The sequence below is a fragment of the Ailuropoda melanoleuca genome, chromosome 16 (genome assembly GCF_002007445.2).
Source record: "Ailuropoda melanoleuca isolate Jingjing chromosome 16, ASM200744v2, whole genome shotgun sequence".
In the NCBI taxonomy this organism is placed as follows: domain Eukaryota; kingdom Metazoa; phylum Chordata; class Mammalia; order Carnivora; family Ursidae; genus Ailuropoda; species Ailuropoda melanoleuca.
In genome coordinates, this window is record NC_048233.1 from 54,797,632 (window position 1) to 54,824,616 (window position 26,985).

Below are 26,985 nucleotides of genomic sequence, written 5' to 3' on the forward strand. Positions count from 1 at the left end.
TGCTACATTATGCTCCAAGGAAGGAGCTGAACATTCAGCATCTAAATGTAGAATCCAGTCCTTGTTTGGGGGAAAGAACATCCTAGTCAGATAGAATGTCCGTGGTACATTTGCCCATCAGGAATATCTAGTTCTCTGAGCTGCAAGATAACACTACCTCAGGATGTTTTCCCATCCAGGAATTAAATAAAACATAGAGATTAGAGTTTTTCCACTCAAAAATCAATAGCACATTTTGTTTAGAGAACATCTTATCAAGATTGATTTGAGAGAAATCCAGAAATATGTGTTTACGGCTGATACCTCTGACAGAACAAGAAAGGATGGTAGAAGTGATAAAAGGTTTTTCTTGAAAAGAAAATCTCAGCTGTGATTAATCTAGAATCATCTATATCTGGCTGTGCAACTAAAATAATTGTGTATTCCTTAAGAAATTCATGGTTTTAAAAGCAAACTAAGCCAACAGAGTGAGTCATGATAAATGAAGGGAATACAGGTGTAATGATGTGGAAATAAATTATTTTTTATGGGTTATTTTGCTGCCTGGGACTGAGAGGAAAAGAAAAAAAAGAAAAAAGAAAAGAAAAGGAAAAGAAAAGAAAAGAAAAGAAAAGAAAAGAAAGAAAAGAAGAAAAGAAAAGAAAGAAAAGAAGAAAAGAAAAGAAAAGAAAAGAAAAAAGAAAAGAAAAGAAAAGAAAAGTTAGTAATAAAGTCCAGTTCCTTAGGATTTAAAAAAATACAGATATCTTCAAGTTTTAAATATATAAAAGTAAATTATTTCCCAGTATAAAATTAATTCCCCTGTCACCATTTCTCTAAGTTCTTGACCACTGGGAAAACTTTCATCTTTTAATCAGAAACAATGAAATATCTTGCTGAGTTTTTTTTCTCATGGGGAGTGTTTCTCTTCTAGTCCATCTTACAGGGTTATGCCTAAGTGGGGTTTTAATACATAGCAATAAATGTTGATGTAGCATATAGAATGATATGAGAAGGAGCTTGACTTTTTTCCCCCACCCATAGTCAACTAGTCATAAGAGACTTGATATGGGCTTTGATCTGGGTTGCTGTATGTGTGGGCTAAGGAAAACAAAAGCAGCAGGATGAAAAAGTAAGCTTACTAGAGCATAATAAGAAGTGAATGATGGACTTATGGAATTTACCTGGATCTTAAAGCCTAATTGAACTAATGCCGAATGTGACAGAATATCTATAGGTGATAGACTATTGCTGGCACAACTAAAAATGTGGCCGAGTTGATCATCTGGCACTAAGCTCATAATGATCATTTCAAGTTCTATGCTCCCTCGTGTCCCAAGATGGAGATTCAATCTCCATCAGACAACAATAACAAGCTAGGAACATTTGCATGGTGTCCTTTACAAAGAGGGCAGTGTTCCTACATGGCCCCTACTCCTGGACCCAGAAACTTTATTTAGTTGGCAAAACCGCCATCTTGGGTTGTCACGTGATTTATCTTCTACCCTCTGCAGTGCATGTCTGTTATGAAGCCGTCTGGTGTGCCTACATTTCCTGCTCTGTAATGTCAAGTCAGCAAAATACCATGATCTAACAGAAGAGTGTGTTGTGTGGTGTTGACATGTCACAGAGCCTGAGCTGATGTATAAGATAGTAAAACACTTCGGTTATTTTTGTCAAGTGTATGCAAACAAATTCTGGAATTTTCTGTGTATCAGGATTAAGAAAATTGCATTTTCCAGACCAATAGATTAATGCTAAGTACCAGGATATTTTCTTTAATCCTTTTTTAAAGGTTTTATTTATTTATTTTGAGAGAGAGAGAGAGAGGCATGCACACGTACGCAGGGGAGGGGCAGAGTCAGAGGGAGAAAGAGGATCTCAAATAGACTACAGGCTAAGCATGGAGGCTGAAGTGGGGCTTGATCTCACGAGCCTGAGATGGTGACCTGAACCTAAATCAAGTGTCGGACGCTTAACCCACTGAGCCATTCAGGCACCCCTAGGATATTTTCTAATATGTATTCTTCAGTGGAAACACCACATCTGGAACAACAACCCCGAGTGAAACTGTTACTTTCTTATAATTTCCCTGCTATTGCCAGCATCTCATCCGTCTTTTATATTGGCTTGAACTGAATGGAGATGTGATAGAAATCACTTTTCCTGCAATGTTCAGGTCATTGACAGTAGCGTTAATCTCTGATTTTTTCTGAGTTATGATATTTTATCCCATATGTTCGGGAGTAAAAATTATGACAGTTGCTGAGATTACCCTTGCCAATTACTCATTCAGGGAAAAATATAAAAATAACTTGTATATGTACTAAGGCACAATAGTCATAGCATAACTTGGGTTTAGGTCAAAAATCCGTCTGTCACTTGATCTCCATAAGGCACTTCCCTTTCCCTAATGTGTAGCAAACTATTCAGGTCCCTTTAAAGATTAGAAGGAAGCTTTACAGGAAAGGCTTGAGATCATTACTCCTTTCATTCAGTGGGCCCTGGGTCTATAAATCGGCTCTAGTCTAAGGGTCATCAGAAAGATTCTCTCATTTTGTTGCTGTTGCTGTTTCTGTTATACAAATCAAGAACTTAGGAAGTTGCCTTTCAATTTACAGCTAAAGGCCTCATGATTCATAAACCACAGTCAGATCTCCTGTGGGACAAATTATTCTAAGAGATTAGATTAGCCTACTTTGTATTCTGGCAACCATATCCAACTTGCCTATGAAAGGTAAGTGTCACTACATATTCTCGCCACCCTGAGAATCCCCATTCACATTAACAAGAGAAAACTCTAGGCACCAGCATCCTCTCTCTGGAGTGAAAAGTCACATTAGGAAATTCTGAAACTTTCCTCACCAACCTGTTCTTCATATCTTAGGAAAAAATACAGCCTCTTTGGGCCCTGCAGAGTGACCCTGTAAAAAGTGGGCTTAGGCGAGGTGCACATTGTCAATTGCATGCAACGTGTTTTTTCCCAGGTTTGAATTCCTTCCTCTATATTTTACCGAGTGGTTGCTGGCCTTTTAGTGGCATTTAGTGTGTGCAGCATTGCGTCTGCGTTTGTGTTAGCTAATCTAGGCATTAACAGGATTATCTGTAGCTCTCCATGCTAGCACACTGAATCCCCGTTAGTGCAGGTAAAGCACATTAATTCTGCCAAACCTAAAATTACATCCTTCTTTCCTTTAACGAACACCCTCAAAGTAAAACCCTGCCATAACACACTTCGTGGCGCTCAAGATTTTAACTGTATGTTGATACTATGTAACCAGTCAGCCAGGAATTCCTGTATTGGCCTGGCGTTAGGCTGCGAGATGGATCCAAATCCAGCGTGATCCAGGCCGCAATATTTTGATATGTGGTGGAGATCATCAGCTCTGACTACAGCTAGCTGAGATTTTAAGGACAGAGCAATGGTTCCAGGAACGTCCAGGTTAATTGGTACTCCTTTCTTAGCCTGGTCCAGGAGAATACCGGGGGTAGGGGAATCTACCATGTACCTTCCCTACTTCCTGAGAGGGAGTCCCAGCCTATCCTCCCTCCTTCCTGTCTCTGCCCCTCCCCCAAGATAAGAAGTTAGCTCCTTCCCATTTGGAAACAGAAATTGGTCATGGGACAGGAATTAAGTAAAGGACAGAAGCCAATACCAAGTGCAAATTGTATTATTTGAATTCTTTATATCACAACTCTTCTGTGGACCATTGTTCTGCATCCAAAGCTCACATGTAAAAGAAACTTGATCAATTTCTCTAGCTAGGACAACAGAATTTTTGTAGATTTCAAAATTTATGGTATTTATCAATAACAAGTTGCAAGGCTGAAAGAGAATATCCTGAACTATTAAAAAGGTTTGTTTGGCTTAACCATGCTGAAAGAAAGATTGGGTTATCTTTCATTTCTCCCCATGAAAATATTTCTAAATTATTGTTCATGAAGAGGCAACGAGAAAGCATAGAGCCAAAATCTATAAGGAAAAGCAAAACAGTGCTCTGTCAGGCAGTTAATTAATTAAAATACTATGTTCTTTTTGTGCACTTTTGAGGTTTCTAGTGTTTATCATCTTTTAAAGGTTATTTATTTGTTGTGCCTTCTTTTATTATCCTAAATAAATACCTATTCCATATCTGATTTTATGTTCATAATCCTGTATTCTTTTTCATAAAAGGGATGTTAAAATAGTGTAAGTTTAAAAGCCCACAAAACAGCTTATTCTCCCAAAAGAGAATGCTACTTTTCCGTTCCAGTTTTGTTCCAATATCAGCCTCAACACCAATTCCAAATATCTCATATTTTTCTAATGCCCAATGCCTGAACTTCACTCTCTGATGCTACAGAAATAAAAATCAATAGCTTTGGAGGACCTAGGATTTATACCAACTCCCAAAGTTATAAAACACAGATACTTGGGCAGTCACTTCAGAGTACCACCGTCAGAATGAATCATTTTAAACACCTTAGGAGAGCTCAGCTAAGCGGAGTGGTTAATCGTGTGGACTCAACAGCCACACTTCCTGGGTTTAAATCATGACTCCACTGTCAATTAGCTTGGGAAAATTACTTAATTTCTCTGTGCCTTAATTTCCTCATTTGTAACACATAGCTAATAATAGGACATAACTTATCAGTTGCTACGGAGGCTAAATTTAATCTACGTAAGCACTGAGTAATACCTAGTACCTGTCGGTGCTCATTAACATGAAGCGAGTCAATCCATTTATCATTTGTCTCAAGTTCCAAATTTTAGCAGGAGGGAATCTGATTAGTGTGATTAACAGCCTGCTCTCTGGCCAGGTCATGGCCTCACCTCGATTGACATGTTCTGAGACTGAAGAAAATGAGAGAGGGATCATTTCCTAAAGAAAAGGAAGAGGGATCTTGGAAGAGTAGAGATGTTTTTAATGATCAGACTGTATAGGTGGTACTGGCTTCCATGTTTATGGTGTGTCCATCCATCAGAGCACCTGGACCATATTGTTATACTTAGTGGTTTGCTTGCTTTTATCCCTTTACTAGACTCTAAGGCCTTCAAGAACATGGTTAATGTCTTATTTGTATATAGGTCTATCATAAAATCTGGTGTACGGGTGCTCAGTAGATATGTTTTTGGATGAGTGAATGAATGGCCCAATGTAGATAATTACCCGCAGATTGAGAATGCTCTTGTTAGTGAATTTTAGACATTCTTGATTTGGAATCATGAGGACTTTTATTCTCACCAAGTTTGAAATTTCTCCCTCTGCTGATTTGTCTTAACTAAAAAGTCTTTGATGTTCAGAATCGTAAGAACAAAGCTGACTTTTAGGTAATGGGGAAAACAGAGAACTGGAGAATTTGGGGGTGGTTCAGGGAAAGAAAAAGGATCTGAGGACATGAGAAGTGCTGACAAGAGATTGGCAAAGTAATAGACCATGGAGGTCTAAATTAGTAAGAGAATTCTGGAGGTTGGTCATTTAGTTCATTGCAAATGTTGTTATATAGTCACACGGTGTATTATTATTGGAGTTCAGAGTATTATCTAAAGGTAAAAATGATGACAAGATGAGTATATTAATATACAAATGTTTTATTCCATTTGAGGATGATTTTTCAAAACCTGTTTATAGTGTTTACCATGGTTCCAGTAAAATAAGGATTGGAAGAGTGATAACTAGTGGTTTTATGAATTTGTTTATCATGGATAATTAAGAAAAAGAATAATTGTAGGCCCTTTCATGGAATAAGTTCTCAAGAGATATTTTTGACCTGAAACAAAGTATTACTAGAGTAATTAAGGGTTCTGGCTTTCAATTACTGAAGGAGCTGTAAAAATGAAATCACTGTGGAGGGTGTTTTCTTTGCATCTTTTTCTCAATAACTGCCCCTTTTGTCCAATAAAATAGTTGGTGAGTGAAATGGGAATATAAGAACCATTGTTTCTTCTCAGAGTCCCTAATTAGCCATCTACCAAAACACTCTTTAACAACAAAGGAAAAAAATACAGTTTCTATAAAACTACAGGAGGGAATCAGAGAATTCCAGTGCGTAGGAACAATGAGCAGTAAATGTTGCGACTGGCTTTTCAAAAATGTGTTATTTTATTAACTAAAGGATAACTCAAAAAGGAGATGAAAATGATCATGGAGTATAGCAAGTTCATCATTTCAACAACTTTTAATAATATAGAATGTTATGAACTACAAATATTTTATAATAACTGAGTCCTTATGTTATTTAAAAATTTGATAGATGATGGAAGAACATATGTTAGGAACAACAGATGATGTTATTTACTCTGTATTTATGTGCATATGTGTGGTTGGTAAGAAAGGTGGTGATGTGTTGATTTTAGAATAGAATACATTGAAAAGTTTTTATACACATAGTTGTTTAAAATTTTTATTTTGAGTGTGTGTCATCTACTTCCTAAATCAAAAGTACACCAACTATAAATAATAATACCTGCTTTATAAAATATAATGGTTGTGCACACATCTCAGTGCCCAATGTGCTTTTATCTATGAGGCTGTTGCAATGATTTAAGTGGATTTCAGTATATTAATTTGACCATTCCTGCTACCCATACATTATTATTACATCTTGTTCCTCTTTAATCACAAAGTCAAAATTTTAATTAAATGATTCTCATTTGGTTGTCCTCAGTAAATCATAAAAGAGTTGCCACTGTCCCTCTTATGTAATTCTTTTGGTGGGTGGCTAAGATAGCCACTGTCGAAGAAGGTGGGCTGGGTTTTTTTTGGGAAAATTACTTCAACAGTGTAAAGTTTGTTGAATTATCTGTATGATGAAATTAGAAGCGTATTTGCATACTCCACAATTATTTGGACAAGTTTACAGGTTCTAGCCAAATAGAATATAACCAGGTGCAAAGTATGGAATTAACCTTTGTGACAAGCACTCATGTTTGAGATGGTTTTCTTTTTATGTATAAAGAAGCAAATGAAAAGAATCAGAATTATTTTATAATTGCCCTCAGATTACAAGAGAGTAAAATATCATCTCCTATTATCATGTTTGGTTCCTTACTTATTTATTATAGACCAGTAGCTGCCAGCCTTCTTATATAAGTGAGAGGAGGTCATTTTCCCAAATTCTAATGTTCTTTTCGTATTGGAGTTTGCTTCTGATGAACTAAGAGGTGTGGGAGGGCATCTCTAGCCCCATTTAGCACTCTGCGAAGAATCCCCACATTCCAGAGTGAGGGGGAGAGGAGAGAGACTAGGTGGCAACATTTAACCTAGACATTTACCGAGTTTCAGAGGCTACAGATGTATGCGAATCTGCTGTTAAAGGACCCTCCTTCAAAACTACTCAGCAGTTCTTTCCCTTCAAAAGTTAAAACTGTAAGCTGTTGTTGGGTAGTGTAAATAATGGTTGCATTAGAAGCATATGAAGCATAGGACTAAAAATAAAACATGTTGAACTGAACTTCTGAAAGCATGAAAAATAATTAAAACAAATTCGAGATTTGAGGAAGGAGGAACACACACAAACACGAACACACATACACACACACATTTTTCGTCTACATAATTTCATAGCATCAGCAGAACGTTGCCCCGGAGCGTAAAAGTAAACCTGATGGAATTTTTCCACAATGACATCATCTCTCCCACTTACAGTCTCACATCCTGCATTTAACCACATGCAGGCACGCGGGCGAGGAGTGTAAGGGGGAACTGTTTTCCTGATATTTGATAGCACTGACTGTGGCCACTGCTGTGTCAAAGCACCGTGGATATGGAAGATTGTGTCACGAAAAGTCACTCTCACCACATGGAGAATAGAGAATTGATTAGTTTAAAATGAGCTCTTACTCCATGCTTTGGAGAAATTCGGGTCATTTAAATAAATCAATAATGAACATGCATGTCGCTTCTTAAAGTAGAGCATTTACAGATTTTATAACAAGAACCTTTTTTAAGGGGCTGGAAATTTGAGGGAAAATGTTTCTTTTTAACTTGAAAATGTCTGAGGATGGCTAGATGACTTAAAATGTAATTTCTCCTCATATGTATGGGTGTGTGGTCCCAAGTATGTGGTACCGGTACATTACAGAGCAATGGCATAATGTTTTTCAGATGAGGTAATTGAGTTTATAGAGTGTGGAGCTCTTCAACTGTATCTTAAGCTTTTAGGGGCCGACTACACGAATACCTGCTGTTGTTTTCTTAGCGGTTTGAAAATGCATTACATATCATGCATGAAGCTGTCTAGGATGTATTTTGTGTTTACATTGCTTTGCTAGTTGTGTCTAATTTCACACAGTGAAGGCTGTTCTTCTAATGGATGCTTTGCTAGTGTCGCCGCTCCACGTGAAAAATAAGTAATGCAGCAATTCCTGTAACTTGAAGCCAAAACTAAAATCAAAACAAAACGAAAAACTTAGTTCTATCAACAGTTGGTCAAAAGAATTAAACCCCCTGAAGTAGAAAGGAAGAAAGGAATCTTAAAATGGGAGTGAACTGACTAACTTCTGAGTAAGTGCAGGAACTCTATTGAGAGTCCGCTTTGTACTAGATGTTACGCAGGACGTGAAGGCAAGTAAGTCCTAGACTTCCCCCTAGATCAGGGGTACTTGCGTTTGTGCCATGCCTCCTTTAACCACTGGGTGAAGCCTGCCCATCCTTTTTCACAATGATGTCTTTAAATACCTGAAATAAAACATATAGGAGTACATATACAAAACAGAATCGATTTTGTTGAAATATGGTTACTACAATATCAAAAATAAACATTAAAGCGCAAGTTAAAAAATAAGCATCTATTTAGTTATTTTATTAACCTGGCATTGGTTTTGAAAATATTGTAGTTTTTTAAAGTTTTTTTCTTTTTATTTTAATTCTAATGTAATTAACACACAGTGCTATACTGTATCTATATATCACAATATAGTGATTCATCAATTCTATACATTACTCAGTGCTCATGAAGATAAGTGTGCTGTTCATCCCCTTCACCTGTTACACCCACCCCCCCAACCTCCGCTCTGGTAACCTTTTGTTCACTATAGTTAAGAGTCTGTTTTTTGGTTTGTCTCTCTCTCTCTCTGTCTCTGTTGCCTTTGTTCATTTGTTTCTTAAATTCCACATGTGAGTGAAATCATAGGGAATTTGTTATTCTCTGGCTTATTTCACTTAGAATTCACTCTCTAGATCCATCTATGTTATTGGAAATGACAAGATGTCAGTCTTTTTATGACTGAATAATAGTCCATTGTATATAAACCACATCTTTTTTATCCATTCATCTATCAATGGACACTTTCGCTGCTTCCATAGTTTGGCTATTGTAAATAATGCTGCAATAAACATAAGAGTTTGTTCATGTGCCCTTTTGAATTAGTGTTTTTGTATTGTTTGGGTAAGTACCCAATAGTGCAATTACTGGATCACAGGGTAGTTCTCTTTTTAATTTTTAAAAAATATTTTACTTATTTATTTGAGAGAGTGAGTAAGAGCCAGAGAGATCACAGAGGGGGAGGGAGAAGCAGACTCGCAGCTGAGGAGAGAGCCTGATTCAGGGCTCAATCCCAGGACTGTGGGATCATAACCTGAGCTGAAGGCAGACGCCTAACTGACCGAGCCAACCAGGCACCCCATTTTTAATTTTTTGAGGTATCTCCTGTCTTCCATAGTGGCTGCACCAGTATGCATTCCTATCAACAGTGGAAGGGGGTTCCAAAAAATGCTGTAGTTTTACAGTATAGGAGAAAGTAAACCTATATTTACAGACATATGCAACATATGTAATAGAAAATAAAACCATACAATTTCTATTGGTGAGAAAGCTATGTAGTTTGATTACATTCATAATAAAAGAATATTAAAATTCAGTTAGAGAACAGTAAAAATAAAGGTCTCTTTTTTTTTTTTGCTCATCTCAAGTTCATGGTCTTCCCAGACTAAGAACTTATTCTCGATGATCACAACCTGGTGAAGAATAGTGTTACAGACATACAAAACTCAGAATACACAGATTTTAAATAAGTACAGTGGGAAGATTAAGACAGGAGAGATTAATCTTTATATTTTTATATATATAATAAATGCGTGTGCAAACATATAAAAATACATATGTATAAATTATATATATTGAAAATCATAAATGAGGAACCAACCATACTTTCTTCCATGTTATCATATTTGGTATATTTAAACATTGTTTAAAGTTTGAGCAGTACCTATCTGATCCTTTTTCTCAGACTTACTGAATGCCATGGCATGTGATCATAAAGCAAGCATTTTCTCAGTACTTACATTGCATCAAACTTTTAACATGGATTAAATCACCAAGTAATTTAAAACTTAAATCAGATCATGCCATTTCTTAGTTCAAAATTATCTAATGGCACCATGATTTACTTTGACTAAAAGCCAAAATCTTTATGACTGCCTATAAGGCCCTACGTATTCTGTTCCCCAGCTAACTATCTGATCTCATTTCCTGTGACTTTCTCCTCACTCTACTGTGCTGCAGTCATAACGACCTCCTTGTTCTTTGAACCCAAAAAGCAGGTCCCAACTACCACAGGGCTTTTGCAGTTGCTTTTCTATCTTCTTATTCTTTCCTCAGATACGTGTATGACTTGCTTCTCACTCCCTTTAGGTCTCTGCTCGGATGTTGTCTTTTGGCTGATGCCTTCCCTGACTTCCCTATATGAAGTCTTTCACAGATGATCTAGAATTTTCAACTGACAGACATTTTTTGGACTACTGCATTCACGATATTGATAAATTAAAAGGAAGAGTAAGGCATTCCTGTCCCTCTCAAAGGGCTTTACAGTCTAGTTAAGTAAATAAAGTAGGAACATATAAAAAAAAATTTCGACAGATGCTCAGTAAATCACTTGTACCAGTAGTTATCAAACTTTGTATCACTGTAGCATACATTATATTGATGACATTCAATCAATTATTTAAAAGACATGTATTAAACACTGAAAGTATGCAGGACAGGATACCTTACATAGAGTAGCAGGGAAGGAAGAATAACATTAAGCTAATAAGCTAACAGTGAATTACAACTGTGTTATATATAAATATGGGAAAATCCAAGCATATGAGCGGCTTTAAGAGGGCAACATGACTTAGTCTTGTAAAAAGGACTTTTATATTATTCTGAAGCAGCTGTGGGAATTAGACAAAGAGGAAATCTAGAACATTCCAAATACAGAACATAGCATCTGGGAAAGCAAGACCAGAGCTAAGTCTTTTGGATATTGGCCTCTATATTAAGAACAACATTATATCATTGCAGTATTTTCAACAGGAGCATGATAAAATCTTTTAAAAAGATGACATTCACAGTACGGTACATGGATTGGAATGGAGAGGTGAATGTGGAAGTGAGGAGCCCTCTTAGAAAGCTATTGCCCTAGTCAGGTGAGGGATAATGACCATTAGCCTAAGGTGCTAGCGGTGGTACCGGAAAGAAGCAGATGGTTTTGAGATCTGTTGAAACTTGGTGGGGTAGGGGTGGAAAATGTTTCCCTTCTTCCTTTCTAGGTTCTTTGGCTAGTCTAATAATTAAACTGACAGAGGACAGATTAATAGGAGAAAAACAAATTTAATTTCATATGTTTGGGAGTCCCATAAAAATATTTGACTTGAAGAGGGACCAAAGCAGGAAGCTTTTATACCTTTTAGACAAAGAAACAACACATTTGTGAAGAATTGTCAAGACAAAGTGGTTTAGACTTGGGGTAGTATATTGATGATGAAATAAAGAAGCATAAGGTGTTTTTTTTAAGATTTATTTATTATTTTTTTATTCTGTTCACTTAGCCACTGTGTAGTACATCATTAGTTTTTGATGGAGCGTTCAGTGTTTCATTAGTTGCATATAACACCCAGTGCTCATCACAACACATGCCCTCCTCAATATCCATCACTCGTGATGGGTAATAAGGTTGTTTATATAGACTTCTTGGCCCTAAATTTCCATTTTTTGGTGGTAAGGATGCCATCTACCCTCCTGGTACGGGGAGGGTAGCTTTTACATGGGAGATTTATCTCCTGCTTTCTGAGAGACAAAGTAGGGTGTGTCTTTTTTGTTCTGGCTGTTTTCAAGTACGTTTATTTCAAAATAATCAATATACCAAAGTGGGATATGTTGGGGTGGCATATCTGCTCCCCCTTAGTTGGCTTGGTGGGATTTGGATGAATTGGGTAGGAAAGGTGAGGGAGATTGGTCCAAGGTTTCATAAGTGAAGAAATGGGTTTTGGTGTTTTCTTTTACAATTGGAAAGGCAGGGGAAGAGTAGGATTGGGGGAAAAAATCATGGGTTTCTATACAGTATAACCCCATGGTTACCCAAGGGCTATGAGCCCTGTGGGCTCCCTCTCACACCACTCCTTACATTTCTGCTCAAGAAAATGTAAGCAAATGACTTGCCAAACTTAGTTGGCCAAAGAGGTAAGGGAAAGGCAGAGGGAACCGTTATGCACTGGGGCTGTGTGGTGGGAGGGAACACAGGGAGCATGCAAGAGTGGGAGCAGAAGCTGGTGGGCCAATGGGGGAGATTGACAGGTCATGGTGCTGGGTCAACATGTGGGAACAAGACTAATACAAACAGTAGAAGCTGAATTATAAGGAGCTTTGTCTTTATCCCAAAAGCACTGGGAAGCTGAATTTGCCTTTTGAAAAGTCCACTCTAATTAGACTGTGGAGAACAGATATGAATGCACAGCATAATAATGAAAAACATTAGAAGATGGATAAAAACAAATTGTAACTAAATCACCATACAAATGTGGAGCATCTGTTTTAATTTTTCCCCCTAAATACGTGTGGGCTTTTTACAGTAATTATAGATATGGCAATGTAACTTGTAACTATGTTTCAGCTCTCCTCAGGGCCTTCTTCGTAAATAGACCCAAAGTAGACATGTATTTGAAAAAATGAACATAATAGATCTGAAGTTCCAAAAGGTTAAATAGATCAAGTAACTGTTTTTGGTGACTATATCTTATTCCTGGTCAGTTGCAGTTTCGAGGCATAAACCTTGCCTCTTTGATTTACTATAAGTTTAACATTCCCATTTTTCAGATTTACTGAAAGACTAGGGAAATACCCCTATTGGTGAACACTTAACAGCGTGACCAAAATCTGCAGTGCAATGAAGTTACCAAAACAAACCGAGAGAGAGAGAGAGAGAGAGAGAGAAAGAGAGAGAGAGAGAAAGAGAGAAAGTCTTTGTTCAAAAGGTGTTTGGAAGTATGTTAGCCACTAAAATAAATTGGATTTCCTGGAATCCATTCAGGAAACAAGCTTGGGACTTCTGATAATGCTTTTCTTTGTTGGATATTTTACACATGCCTACCAAAAAGTAGTTTTAACTAAAATATTAGAATCGGTGACTCTGTGAACTCGGAATTTGCTGCCAATAATTATAAATTATTATGTCTTAAAAGGTACAAAATGTTTGTGGGGAAGGAAGAAATTCAGGACACATTTTAAAAGAATTTTCTTTCTTGTTTCCTGAATGTAATACCTTTAGTTTAGAAGGAACACAGAAAACTAAAATATATTCTCAAGCATGTCCTTAAAACTATCATCATTTTGTTTGAGCCACTATAATTAATAATTAACAATTACTATTAATTTTGTTGAGAATCTGAGAGACTGCTGTGCCTAGTATCCAACAGCTCTTTCTCTGAGAAATCTTTCATATTCACAGAGTAAGTGTCTCTTCTTCCCATTGAAGCCTTACTCTTGTAGTCTTGATACTCCAGCTGTGAAGACAAAGGTGGCAGAACAAGGAGAAATCACTTGTTTTTTTACTTCCATAGGATTATCTACAATTTTTTCTTCATTCCTTTAATTCACCCTTGACAACAAATGACATAATTATTTTTCCGGAGGACATGTATAGATGGATTCCTTCTTGGTTTAACATGTTAAAATCTTTTCATTACTCCCCAGTAGGAACAGTGAGATTATAAGCAGGCAACCTCATGCATCTGTCTACACATTCAATTGTACAAAGTCAAGGACTTGTCACATGAAAATATCTGAATTTCCAAATTCATTTAAAAAAATGGAAGGTCTAACAACATTGAAACTATATTTTTTTATGGTAAGGACTTAGAATTAAATAAATATGGCTGCCCCTCCTGGACATGACATGAGCTCTTCAGTTTTCCACAATCCCCACCACTCCTTATAGTCCCCTGGAGCTAGCCCCTTCATTCTTTTATTTGATTTGCCTGGCCACTTCTGGGCCTTTGAGTTTATAACCCTGATTGGGATTATAATATTGGTAATTCTTGTTAGGTATAAAATACCCTTTGTGATTCTGGCCCAGTTGACTTTTCTGGTCTCGTTTTCTCTTCTACTTGCATTCTGCACTCATCCATAATGCCCAATGCTTGTTCAGGTCTTGTCAGATGTTTAACTTTATAGAATGTACTGCCCTTCTTTTCTATGCCTGTTGAGCATTTGAGATCCTTCAATTTTGTACATTGCTGCTCCTTTGTAAGGCCTTCCTATAATGATATCCAGTCAATCCCTCCCCAAAGTTAAATGCACACCCTGGAATTTCCCAAAGAGCTAAATTGTAACTTCTATTTAAATACTTAAACTTCTATTGTATTTCTCACCATATGAAATGATGATTTTAAAGTCTTTTTCTCAAAGACACTGAGGGTCTCATGAAAAGAAACTTGGCCTTATCTTGTTTGTATTTCAGTCTGTAGTGCCAAGTGTCACAACTGATACGGAGTTGTGATTTAATAATGATTGTCTGAATTTTATCAGATTAAATTATTTCTATTTAAAATCATTAGCCATACCAATTAATTGAATTTTAAGGTGTAGGACTAGACTTTTGAAATTCTTAAGAAGCTAATCTCTGTCTAGTCATATGTGAATAATTGGGAGAACAGAAGCTTTTCATAGTAGTGTAGCATTTATATAATGACTCCCATATGGGTGTATATGTAAAATTAGGCACAATGTACATAAAAATGGAAAGAATGCATTCTCTGTTTAACAACATATTTTTTTATCCTTTGTGAAGCATTTGGTGCTTTTAAACAACTATCAGTAACAATAATGCTTTTATATACTTTAAATTTTAGAGCTGTTTTAAGTTCATAGCTCGATTGAGCAGGAAGTACAACAGAATGGTAACTTTGTTACGAATAATGAGCCTACGTTACACGTCATTATCACTCAAAGTCCATGGTACATTAGGGTCACTCTTGGGGTTGTGTGTTCTATGGGTTTTCAGAAACATATAATGATGCATATCCACCATTATAGCATCACACAGAATAGTTTTACCACCCTAAAAATCCCATGTGATGAATGTCACGATGAATCTCCTATGCGTCCCTCCCTTTTCCCTAACCTTTAATTACTTTACTGTCTCTATAGCTTTACCTTTTCTAGAATGTCATATAGTTGGAATCATGTGATACATAGCCTTTTCAGATTGGCTTCTTTCATTTAGTAGTATACATTTAAGGTTCCAACATGTCTTTTACAGCTTGATAGCTCCTTTCTTTTTAGTGCTGAAAAATATTCCATTGTCTGGATGTATGACAGTTTCATTCACCTATTGAAGGGCATCTTGCTTGTTTCCAAGTTTTGGCAATTATGAATAAAGCATGTTTAAATAAATAAATGCTTTAAATAATAAAGCATGCTGTGAATATCCGTGTGCAGGTTTTCAAGTGGGTGTAAGTTTTTAGCTCATTTGCATCTTAGCTTTTCATTATACATCTCACCCTTTAAGCCTGAAGTTTGAGCACTAAGCTCGAACGTCGTTGCCAGAATCATTTTACCTTATGCCAGAGATAATTTCAGATGATTCAGAATCTTAACATATTTTTCTATCTTTATTATTCAAGTGATTTCCTCATGATTTTACTGGGTATATCAGAATTCTGATATGAGAAACCTTTTTTTCATATTTTTAAAATTTATGTGACTATTGGTATGGTGTTACAGCATGAAGATTACACTATATTTTGCTATAAGACCTGTTCTCTCAGAGTGGAATATATCTGGAGAAGGAAAAGAGAGGCGAGGTCCATTTTCAATTCAATCCAGTGATTTCAGCTGCTACTGTACTAAATCACAGCTCACTCTGTCTGAGGCATAAGGTCCTACTGCAAAATCCCCAAGAGAGGCTTGTGGTACCAGAAAGAATTTTTCCCATAGTTTTCATTTTAATAATTTCGATCTTAAAGAGTGCATTTTCATCCTTTCTAAAGCCACTTGGTAGCCATCCTTAGATACCTTGATACCGTGAATGTTCAAATAATTTTATTGAGAAGTTTTCTTCAGGAAAATATATAGTGAAACTAAAAGCAGCAAGGGGATGCAAGTGGAAACATTCTTTCCATCATGGAAAGAGTGACTTTATTGCCTGCATATTTGAACAGTACATTCTATATACCCTTTGGAAAAAGAAAGAAATTAGTTCTTGGCAATTTCCACATCTTATTTTATGTATCTCTTCTGTTTTATATCTGAAACGTCTACTCAGTATAATCAAAGGGAGTAGTTTGTCTCAAACTTTTGTGAAGAATGGATTATTTAAACTACTAGTATTAAATTTTCAGTTCGCTGCATGTAGAAAAGTAGAGAGGGCATTCTTTCAATTTTCTTTGTAGTTTGAATAGAGGAAAGAGAGTACATATTCTTTATTTTAATGTTACCTGGCCAAAAAATGAGGGAATAAATCAACTGCTGAAATATATTAACTTCCATGCATTGGTGAGCTGTCAAAGAACAGAAGTGTATGGGTATGAGAGATGGAATGATTTGATTTAAACTGTCATAGGAGCTCAGTTTTTTAATCTTGGAAAATGGAGAAACTGTGACCTACCTAGTTCAGGGCATCTGTTTTTTTAAAGATTTTATTTATTTATTGGACAGAGAGAGACAGCCAGCGAGAGAGGGAACACAAGCAGGGGGAATGGGAGAGGAAGAAGCAGGCTCCCAGTGGAGCAGGGAGCCCGATGTGGGACTTGATCCCAGGACCCTGGGATCATGCCCTGAGCCGAAGGCAGATGTTTAACAACTGAGCCACCCAGGCGCCCCTGGGCATCATTTTTTGAGAATTAAATAGGATAATCTATATGAGAGTAAGTTTTGTGTGCCTAAGGCATGGTTTACACTCATGGTGTTAATTCCCTCCTTTCCCACGCACCATATGATTCAGGAAAAAAATAGATCAGTACTGCTTAAAGCACTGTATTTGGCGCTGTGGCCGTATCATGGTAAACAGGATCTGGTTCTCTAGGTGTAGGCTATTATAAGAATCATAAATAGATCTATAAGTACTATAAATAATCACTACCGTCCTGTTGAAGCTGTAATGCTCACGACCTAACTAGGACATACACAAGGTAAACTCTGCAGCATGTAAGTAAACTCTTTGTAAGTGACCAACATAGTTTTGTGTCTCAGTAACTATATCCAGGGGAACTATTGGATTTGAGGGTAGTTGAAAGACATGGGAATGCTATCAGTTCAAGGGAAACTAGGCAAGTGGTCAGATATTGGACTCTCAAGCCCCAAATAATGGCTTTCCTTTCCTTATTACACATGTGCTTATAGGATGGCCATAAGCCACATGTGGCTATTTAAATTTAAATGGATTTTTCCCACTTTTAGTGAGAAATACTTGACATACATCACGGTATATGTTTAAGGCATGATGGTTTGAGTCACATCTATTGTGAAATGAATCCCACAATAGATTCAGCAAACATCCATCTTCTCACATAGATTGAAATGAAGTAAAATGTACAAATCAGTTCTCCAGTCACACCACATTCAAGTTCGAGGGCCCTGTGGCACTAGTGGTTCCTAGTGGAGGTGTAGAGCATTCCCACCATCACAGAAAGTTCTATTGGAAACTATTCTAAAGGTGAGGATCAAGTTTAGGGTGAAGCTAGAAGTAAATTATTTGTCAGTCTTTTCCCGAGTTCTGGTACCTGTGAAACAACAGCAACAAAAAGGAATATTTGCAAGAAAATACAAAAGAGGGAAATCATAGGTAATTCGGTATATTTTTAGGTGCACGGATAACAGGGATAATAAGTAACCTGTATGTAACACTTTCTTCTGTACTTGAGTTATATTATTTAATTCACAGTCACACACACACATAAGCTGATGTGATGCATTGTTTTCTATGTGCATTGAGTAGGAGAGTGAGACACAGAAACATGAAGTCATTTGCCCGAAGTAGCATCCCAAAAAGGTGAGATGGCCGAGTTTGAACACAGGGCATTGGGCTCCAAAGCCTCAGCAGACAATGGAGTAAATTAAAAGCCTTTAGAAGTAAATTTAGATTCTTCTTATTGAAACCTAACCTGCTTGTCGCCTGAAGGGAAAGGGAAGGCACTTTTTGAATTCAAACCATTCTTTTGTATGTTAATCATCCAGTCTATACGCACTTTGGGGGCCATGAGTTTATATCCTGAGTTAATCCCACTAAGAGACAAAGGTAAACATTAGACGCTTGATATTAGAAAAATTCATGTGCACCTGTGTGATGGTTTACTAATAGTCACTTCTCATTTTGTGAACACAAAATATGGAATCCAGAGCCATGGAGACTGGGATACAGTAGTGTGACTCTTGCGAGTAAGTGTACCTAAATTTTTACCCAATCTCAAGTCGGATTGGCAGTTATTCTCTACTCATCATTCTCTATTCAGTAACTTTCAAAAGCAGCTCAAAGGAGTCACTAAAATTTTTCAGTTATACATTTCTTAATTTATGGAAATCATTTAATGTATGAGTTATGCTATGAATTTAGTGAATTTGAAGGCCCTGGAAATGTGTGCCCTGGGAATGTGAAAACTCTAATACGGTGTTTACTCCTGCCCCATGTTGATTACAATCTAGTTTGAGGGGTAAAGTCTTAACCATTGGTGCATGCATTCCTCAGTCAGTTTTTTTTTTTTTTAAAGATTTTTTTTTTATTTATTTGACAGAGAGACAGCCAGTGAGAGAGGGAACACAGCAGGGGGAGTGGGAGAGGAAGAAACAGGCTCCCAGCAGAGGACCCTGATGTGGGACTCGATCCCAGGACCCTGGATTCACGTCCTGAGCCGAAGGCAGACGCTTAACGACTGCACTACCCAGGCTCCCCCTCAGTCAGGTTTTGAAGACATAATGTGTAGCAGCACTGTCTGGAAAAACTTACATAGCAAATAACTGAAGATAGTCTGTAATTTTAAATGCTGTAGGAATTGTTTGAAGAGGTGAGCAGTAAAAGGAAAATTAATATGGAAGATATATCAGGTGAGACATGGGGGGAAGTTCCCTTTGGAATCTCCAGTTCTTTAGATCGGAAGTATTCCTCTCCATATCTGTGGTCAGTTTTCAGCTTTTCACGTATACACATCCATCATTATTTAAGGCCGTTCTCTATTCAAAAACTCTTCTTCAAGATTTCCTTGGCAAGGAAATCAGCAAAGAAATAGTTGTGATTCAATCTGTTGGTTTTTATTGTATTTAGTGATATTAAAGAATAGGTCCAGAGCTGGGTTTTTTTCTCTAGGACTTTCATGAGAACCTAGAGAATTAACAATTTTTAAAAAATCACAGAATTGGAAGCGATATAATTGCCAAGGTTTTCAGAACTTTATGAACACTTTTGTGTAGAAGATGTCAAAAACACTTTTAAGTTCCAGAGGTATCGAGTGCTGGTATTATTGAATCATTTGTTCTTGAATTCAAATGAAGTCAAACTTCTGCCCCAAGGCTCTTCGTTACAAATGGCACAGTAACCCTGGAAAGACTTTTGATTGGGGTTTGGTGCTCAACCAGGAAGAATATTAGAACCCGCAAGCACGCTGCAGCTCTTAGCCAATGCACAGAGGTCCTTACTCCTGGTTATGTATGATGACCTTTATAGGTACTGCGTGTGATGGCTCAATTCATTAGTCATCTGGACTAAGGAGGATGACTTTTTAAAATTTTACCAAATAAAACATTTCATCTGGATGAAGATTGGAAGCTTCCATTCTGTCTGTTTACAGTGTCCTGAGTCTTCAGGTGGCATGGAAGCACTAAATCTGACAGTACCAGAACAGAAACAGATATCCCATAAATCACTTACCTACTGCCTTGTTTGATTGCTGTTACTCTCAAATTCCTCTGCATTGGGCATCCCCAAGTTACGAAGTAGCAATAGCTGGCTTTCATTTTATTTGTCCTAAAATAACTTCCATGTCTTTGAACAGGAATAAATTTTAATTACTTATCCTCAGGTATATGTTATGTAAATGACTTTGTAAGGACCAGAAGCTTGTAGGAGGAAATGCTGTTTTCACTTCTATGCTCAGTGCGTGTCCTTGCAAGTTCTTAAAGAGTAGGCTGAATGATTTCCGAGGGCTTGTTGCTTGTGGGTATTCTCTCAAAATGTGTCCCTTGGTAGATTAAGTGTCACATCAATTTCTAGCTTCTCAAGTGCAATATGGGTGTTGTATTTCTTTCTGCTACACAAGCCTTGAGCCTTATGTCTTTAGGTGCCCTTAGCATTGTCAAATAGTTTATAATTTCTAAGTTATACTTCCTATATGCAAACTCATTCCTGATCATAAAAAAGCTTTATAGTCTCATCTTGGAGATTTTTGTTTCCAGACAATCCTTTTTTATGTTTTGGCTGACACAATTTACCAATTTTGATTATTTAACCTGAAAACATTGATAAGATGTAAAAGTCATTTAAAATCCTCCTACTTGGGGTGCCTGGGTGGCTTGGATGGCTAAGTGTCTGCCTTCGGCTCAGGTCATGATCTCCAGGTCCTGGGCTTAAGCCCCATGTCGGGCTTTCAGCTCAGCGGGGAGTCTGTTTCTCCCTCTCCCTCTGCCTCTCCCCTTGCTTGTGCTCTCTCTGTCTCTCTCTCTCTGTCTCTCTCTCTCTCAAATGAATAAATAAAATGTTTAAATAAATTAGAAAACCCTCCTACTTATCTTAGAATTATGTAATGAAGTAATGAAACTCTATGCATCAATCACCTTCCTCAAAGGTATTTACTATCAATTCCGTGCATTTCCTTCTTAGATTTTCCCTAAACTGAACATTATAAAAATGAGAACAATATTCATATTTATAATACAACGTATTTATATGCAATTTAACCTTATCTATGGCCATCTTTCTATAAATGTTGTGTGTATCTACACATATACACACGATCATAAAATGAAATTGTGGTATACATATCTGTTTGCAAATTATTTGTTTCTGCTTACAAGTACACACTGAACATCTGTATGGTTCAACATATATACATTTATCTTACTCTTTTTAAATGATTGCATAGAGTTCCATTGTACATACACTATGTATTACTCTACCAGCCCTCTTTTGGCATATTCTTATTTGTATATTTTTTTTATTCAATCAGTGTTGCAACCAATATACTTATATATATATATTTAAGCACTAATGCTATTATATCATTGGAACATATTCTTAGAAGTGGATTGGTAGATTTAAGTATTTTTATTTTAATAAATACTGATTCATGTTTGTGAATATTTTATAAAGCAGATATTACACTGTGCTATTTCTGATTGTTTTTACAACTTACACAGAAAATCATTTCTTTGAAAACTATTACTTAACCAAAATGGTTAAAGGCATATTGCTACACAAGTAACCTTGTATATGATTTATACATCAGTAATGGCTAAAATAGATAGCTATATAAATATTTGTGTATTCATGCAAAAATCTTGATTGTGTCTCCTCTAAATTAAATTCAGTCAGCAAGAAAGAGAGAGACCTTTGAGTTTGGACAGACACAGACTTTAAATGATGTAGTAACTGAATGTTTTAGTTATGTGGCCATAAAATCCTCGGACATGAAGAATTCTGGTAATAGTATGATGTTAGCAGGACTTCACCAATCCTTTAAGGCCACTATCTCATTTTTTATAACTATTTGCAAGTGAGTTCAATACTCAACAACACCTTGCTTGTATTTGTTGGTTCCCAGTGAATGAGGGAAACATTCTATTGATGAACATACATCACAAACTGTTTCTCCCTTGATCTTTTCTGTCTTTGAGGTGAAGCTCGACATAGCCCACGTCATCCAAATCCATTTTTCAGTCTTTCACGTCAGAGAGAATTGTATTCCGTGACCTCCCAGAATGCCATGGAAACTGGTTATGTTTTATTAAAGAAAATAAGACCACACAACTCTAGCACTTGGTATGGTGTCAGTGGAGGTTTCCTGACTAAAATTTTATGACAGACCGTTAACAAGAAAGTCTGTCCAGGTTCATACCCTCCCTTATCTTAAGCATTTTCTTTTCTTTTTTTAAAAGTATTTATTTATTTATTTATTTATTTGAGAGAGAGAGAGAGAGAGAGCACGAACAGAAGGAGGGGTAGTGAGAGAACCAGGCTCCCCGCCGAGCAGGGAGCCCTACCAGCGGCTCCATCCCAGGACCCTGAAATCATGTCCTGAGCCGAAGGCAGACACTTAACCGCCTGAGCCATCCAGGTGCCCCTTAAGCATTTTCTTATCCCAGAAGAAAAATAATGCAAAATGTCAATATGTTTCAGGGTCAGATAGCAGAAATCCAACAGAATTATCTTTATATTATAATGTAAATTATTAAATGATATAACATATTGATATGTGTGTATGTGTGCACATAAGAATGCTGGTATGTGTGTTACATATCGTTTATATTCATGTATATTTGTGTCTCATTCTTCTTTCACAAATGGAAAATACATTCATAAATAATTTTTGAGAAATAATGATAAAATACTTCGATGGAACATAAGTCCAAAACAAAACAAACAAAACCCAAAAGTAGAGAAAGAAAAGAGGTAATATGAGCCAGGGAAGGGACTTGCTTGTAAAGGGGACTAGAAGGAACTAGATGGTAAAGAAAGCCAGGATTTGTTTACATGCACAGTTTTTTTTTTATAAAAGTTTCTTAATGACAACTAAATTTCATGTGCATTTCACTTCCTTTTCTATACCTCTTCATAGCCTATTTATTGATATGCAGTCATTCCAAAACATTTTGTTGAAAATATAAGTGTATATTTAAAGTATTGCTGTAATGACTTTGCCAGATATTCCACCAGAGTGAGATTTCTTTGTTTTTCAGAACCTGCCCTTGAAGAAGATTCCATGCAAAGCCACTGCACCCTCAGGCTCCTTTTTTGCCCGAGACAATACAGCAAATTTCTTATCCTGGTGCCGAGATTTAGGGGTAGATGAAACGTGTCTATTTGAATCGGAAGGTTTGGGTATGTATTTCCTTCAGAATTTTAGCTGATAAAATTATTACCTGCCTTTGTATGTCTAACTATCAAAACTTTTTTTGTGTGATGTCATTTCATAGATTGTTAACTTTAAAAAGTTCAGTTTGTTGTAAACTTGAATATTTGAAGGTAGAAAAATGCATGCCCTTTTACTGTTGGTCACTTTGTGCATGAAAAAGTAGCAATATAAGTAGCACAATTCTGAGCTAAAATCAAGTATACACAATGCAAAATGGGGGATATTTGGAAAATGGAGGCTTATCTTTTACCACCAGTCTCTAACCTGGACTAGAAAGGGAGCTATATATGCTCCAGCCATAAAAGCACTATTTTTTTTTTCCTCTACCGAAGGCTGAAACACCATTTCCTGTAAAGTCTATCTTTGTTGAAATGGAAGTTTATTTATTTATCCATTTTTAGTGAGATAAAAACCAGGTAAGCAAGCAGGAGATTGGAATAATTGAAGATGGTGAAACAAAAGATAGATACCTTAGCGTCTAAACCTACCCAGGTAATTGTGGGGTTCTTGTCTTGTTTTGCCTTAGGATTGAATTTTGGGAAATCCACTTCTAGACCATAGAACAAGTGTTTGCATTTCCTTGGGAGAAAACGTACATTGCTCAGTGTTTCGACATTACTTGATATGCTGCTGTTAAATGTTCAATCCTCCCGTATCAGCTCTGCCCAGAACAGCTCTCATATGGAGAGTGTTGGAATTGAAGTCCCATTCTAATGAAATAGAACTGAGTGAAGAAAGGAGACCTCTGTGGGGGAAGGAGGGGAATCTTGGTTCTTTTGCCTGAGGCTTTAAAAAATCAATTCACAAAATCACATAATACCAAATATTAGCATCAAAGGAAGCTGAGCATCCTTCAGAGGGAAAAAGTATACAAATTGCCTTCCAAACAGACTGTCCTTTTCCCCAGGCCTCACAAAACAACATTTCCCTGCTGAACCTAGGAAATTGGCGGTAACAGCTAAAATCTTACTCATTTTGTATGCTTATGGAAATTTGTATTTGTACTAAGTGGAGTGACTATGATATGGGGAAGATTGCCATCAGATTTCTGAGAATTCTCTCAACAGAGAAGAAAATTATATGAATTTAGACTAGGAGAGTATTCTTTTTTTTTTTTTTTAAAGATTTTATTTATTTATTTGACAGAGATAGAGACAGCCAGCGAGAGAGGGAACACAAGCAGGGGAAGTGGGAGAGGAAGAAGCAGGCTCATAGCGGAAGAGCCTGATGTGGGGGCTCGATCCCATAACGCCAGGATCACGCCCTGAGCCGAAGGCAGACGCTTAACCGCTGTGCCACCCAGGCGCCCCTAGGAGAGTATTCTTATACCTGAAAGACAAAATAAACTAGAGTAATTGCACAGTAGCCTACATGGACAATAGTGTGCTTCTCGACTGATTGTTATATGAATGGACTTTGACCGCTTTTACTATTTCCTCACATTAAAGTAAACCAAACTTGGGGGAAGATGTGTGTGTATGGATATAGCCCTATTTCAATCTGATGGCAATTTTACAAATAGATTTTAACTTTCAGGTTTCTGGGAAACTATATGAGTAAAGAATTATAGGAAGGGAGAGTGGTGGCATTATTTGCAAAAAAAAAAAAAAAAAACTTTGAAAGATCAAATGAATGAATGAACAAAAGAATAATAAGTACATAAATTCAGATTTTAGTCACAAGGAGTATACTGTTCATGTGTGGACAAGCAACATCATAATTTAAAATTCTCCAGTGCCCCTGCATTGCTTAAGGGACTGTCACATGGGGAAAGTGCCCTATTGTTTGTGAATTTGTTTATTGAACAGGTTTTCATTTAAGAAGCATCTTTTAAGAAGTAAAACAGATGAATGTAGGGGAAGGGGTGAAAAAAGAGAGGAAGCATAAGAGACTTTTAAGCACAGAGAACAAACTGAGGGCTGCTGAAGGGGAGGTGGGCGGGGGGGGGGATGGGCTAAATGGGTGATGGGCACTTGTGTTGAGTACCGGGAGTTATATGTGAGTGATAATCACTAAATTCTACTCCTGAAACCAATATTATTACATTATATGTTAACTATCTAGAATTTAAATAAATATTTGGAAAAGGAAAAAATGAGAAGCATCTTTCTTAGTGACTACCATAGGCAAGGGGGATGCCTAGAAGCTGTCAATGGGAATATGATCTTGTCTCAATTTTCTCACCGCCTCTGAGCTCTTTTGTTAGTTGAACTAATAAAACTTTCAGTTGGAAACCAAGAAGCTTGGATGGCTTTTTAAAACCCCATTCAGATAAGTAATACATTTTATCTTGAAACAATAAAGCCTGCAGCAGCTGTTTAATAATGGTCCTGGTATATAAATACATACTCTGCAGCATATAAAATTACGTCAAGATGAATTTTCAGATGCCCTAGTTCTTCACTCTGTTTGAAAGAAACCTGACTTTATAAAAAGAAAAGTCCCAGATAATTGATACATAATAGCTACTGAGTATCTTGTTAACATCTTTCATTTTGATTATCTTCTGTTTTATAATTTAGCTTATAGCTTGCAATGAAACCAAGTAATTTTTAATTCTCTCAGCACCAAACGAAAGCAGATAGTTAGGTTTTCTGGTGTGTGCTCAGTGGAAAGACAAATTTGAAATTTCTGCTGCTCCGAATAGGACATGAGGTGAGGTAGAACGTGCCCCGTGGAGACAGAAGAAGGGAGCCACTATTATAGCACCGACTTCCGGATTACTTGGAGAAAGGAAACAGCTGCGCCCATAGATGTTAATGATAATCAAAAGGGAGGACAATGAGAAATTCCATTTCCCCAAGTGGAACCCTTTCTTCTTGGATGTTTCGTATTATGCACTGTGGCTAAGGAAGTGATTGAGCCACTGCTGATGGCCTTGGACTCTGTATCGCAGAATTGACTTTCTTGCAACAATAACACTGTGTACTCTGCTTGATGTCTTTTCACACTTCGCTTTTGAAAGGGAATTTAGGGCAAGGGTTTTTCTTTTTTTTTTCCTACCTCAAGATTTCATTTCAGTACCGCACAAGATGAAGTGCATCCTTTGTGTCTTCGTGTTTTGAACAGCAAATAAAATGAAAAGATGCCCTGATGAAGGGGGGCAATCTGTTTGAATGAATGATAAAGTAGATCACTGTCCTGAGTGTGTATCAAGAGGCTTCTGTCTTTAGCTGTTCAAAGGTCTTTGCCTGCATAAAGCATTCTTATCTTTGTGGCAACGGATATGCTCCCCTCTGTTGCAGGGCTTTTTTGTAGGGTTATTTGCAAGGGGATCTTGATTCACAATCTGTTCTCTTTCCACAACAGCTAATGACAAGAAATCTCAGTGGGGGGGTGGGGGAGGTATGCCAGGGATGAACTGGGGAGCACACATAGCAGTTTATCCCATATGCTTCCCTCATGTTTCTTACCTTTTTGATTCGTGGCAGATAACTCTCAATGCCACGTAACACAATCACATACAGAGTATGCCCTGTAGTTTATCTTCTATGAAATGCTTGATAATTTTTCCTCTGTGAAACGTCAATTCTCAGATTGTAAATTCACTCTATCTTGAGTACTGTTTCAAAAAAGAGTCAATAGAAAAATGGACAAAGTTCATGAACAGCCTTGTCGTAGAAGACATAAAAAAAAAATCTAGGAGGGCACGTGATGTGATGAGCGCTGGTTGTTGTACGCAGCTGATGAATCATTGAACTCTGCATCT

General features: G+C 37.0%; 1 protein-coding gene across 2 annotated transcripts in view; it reads left to right on the plus strand.

The window, feature by feature from the left end:
- Positions 1–26,985, plus strand: part of GAS2 (growth arrest specific 2) — a 127,916-nt gene that overhangs the window by 23,084 nt on the left and 77,847 nt on the right. For both annotated transcript variants that reach the window (XM_019793051.2, XM_002914060.4), the window contains exon 4: positions 23,101–23,242. In XM_019793051.2, the coding sequence (XP_019648610.1) occupies positions 23,101–23,242 (142 nt within the window). The remainder of the gene's footprint in view (positions 1–23,100; positions 23,243–26,985) is intronic.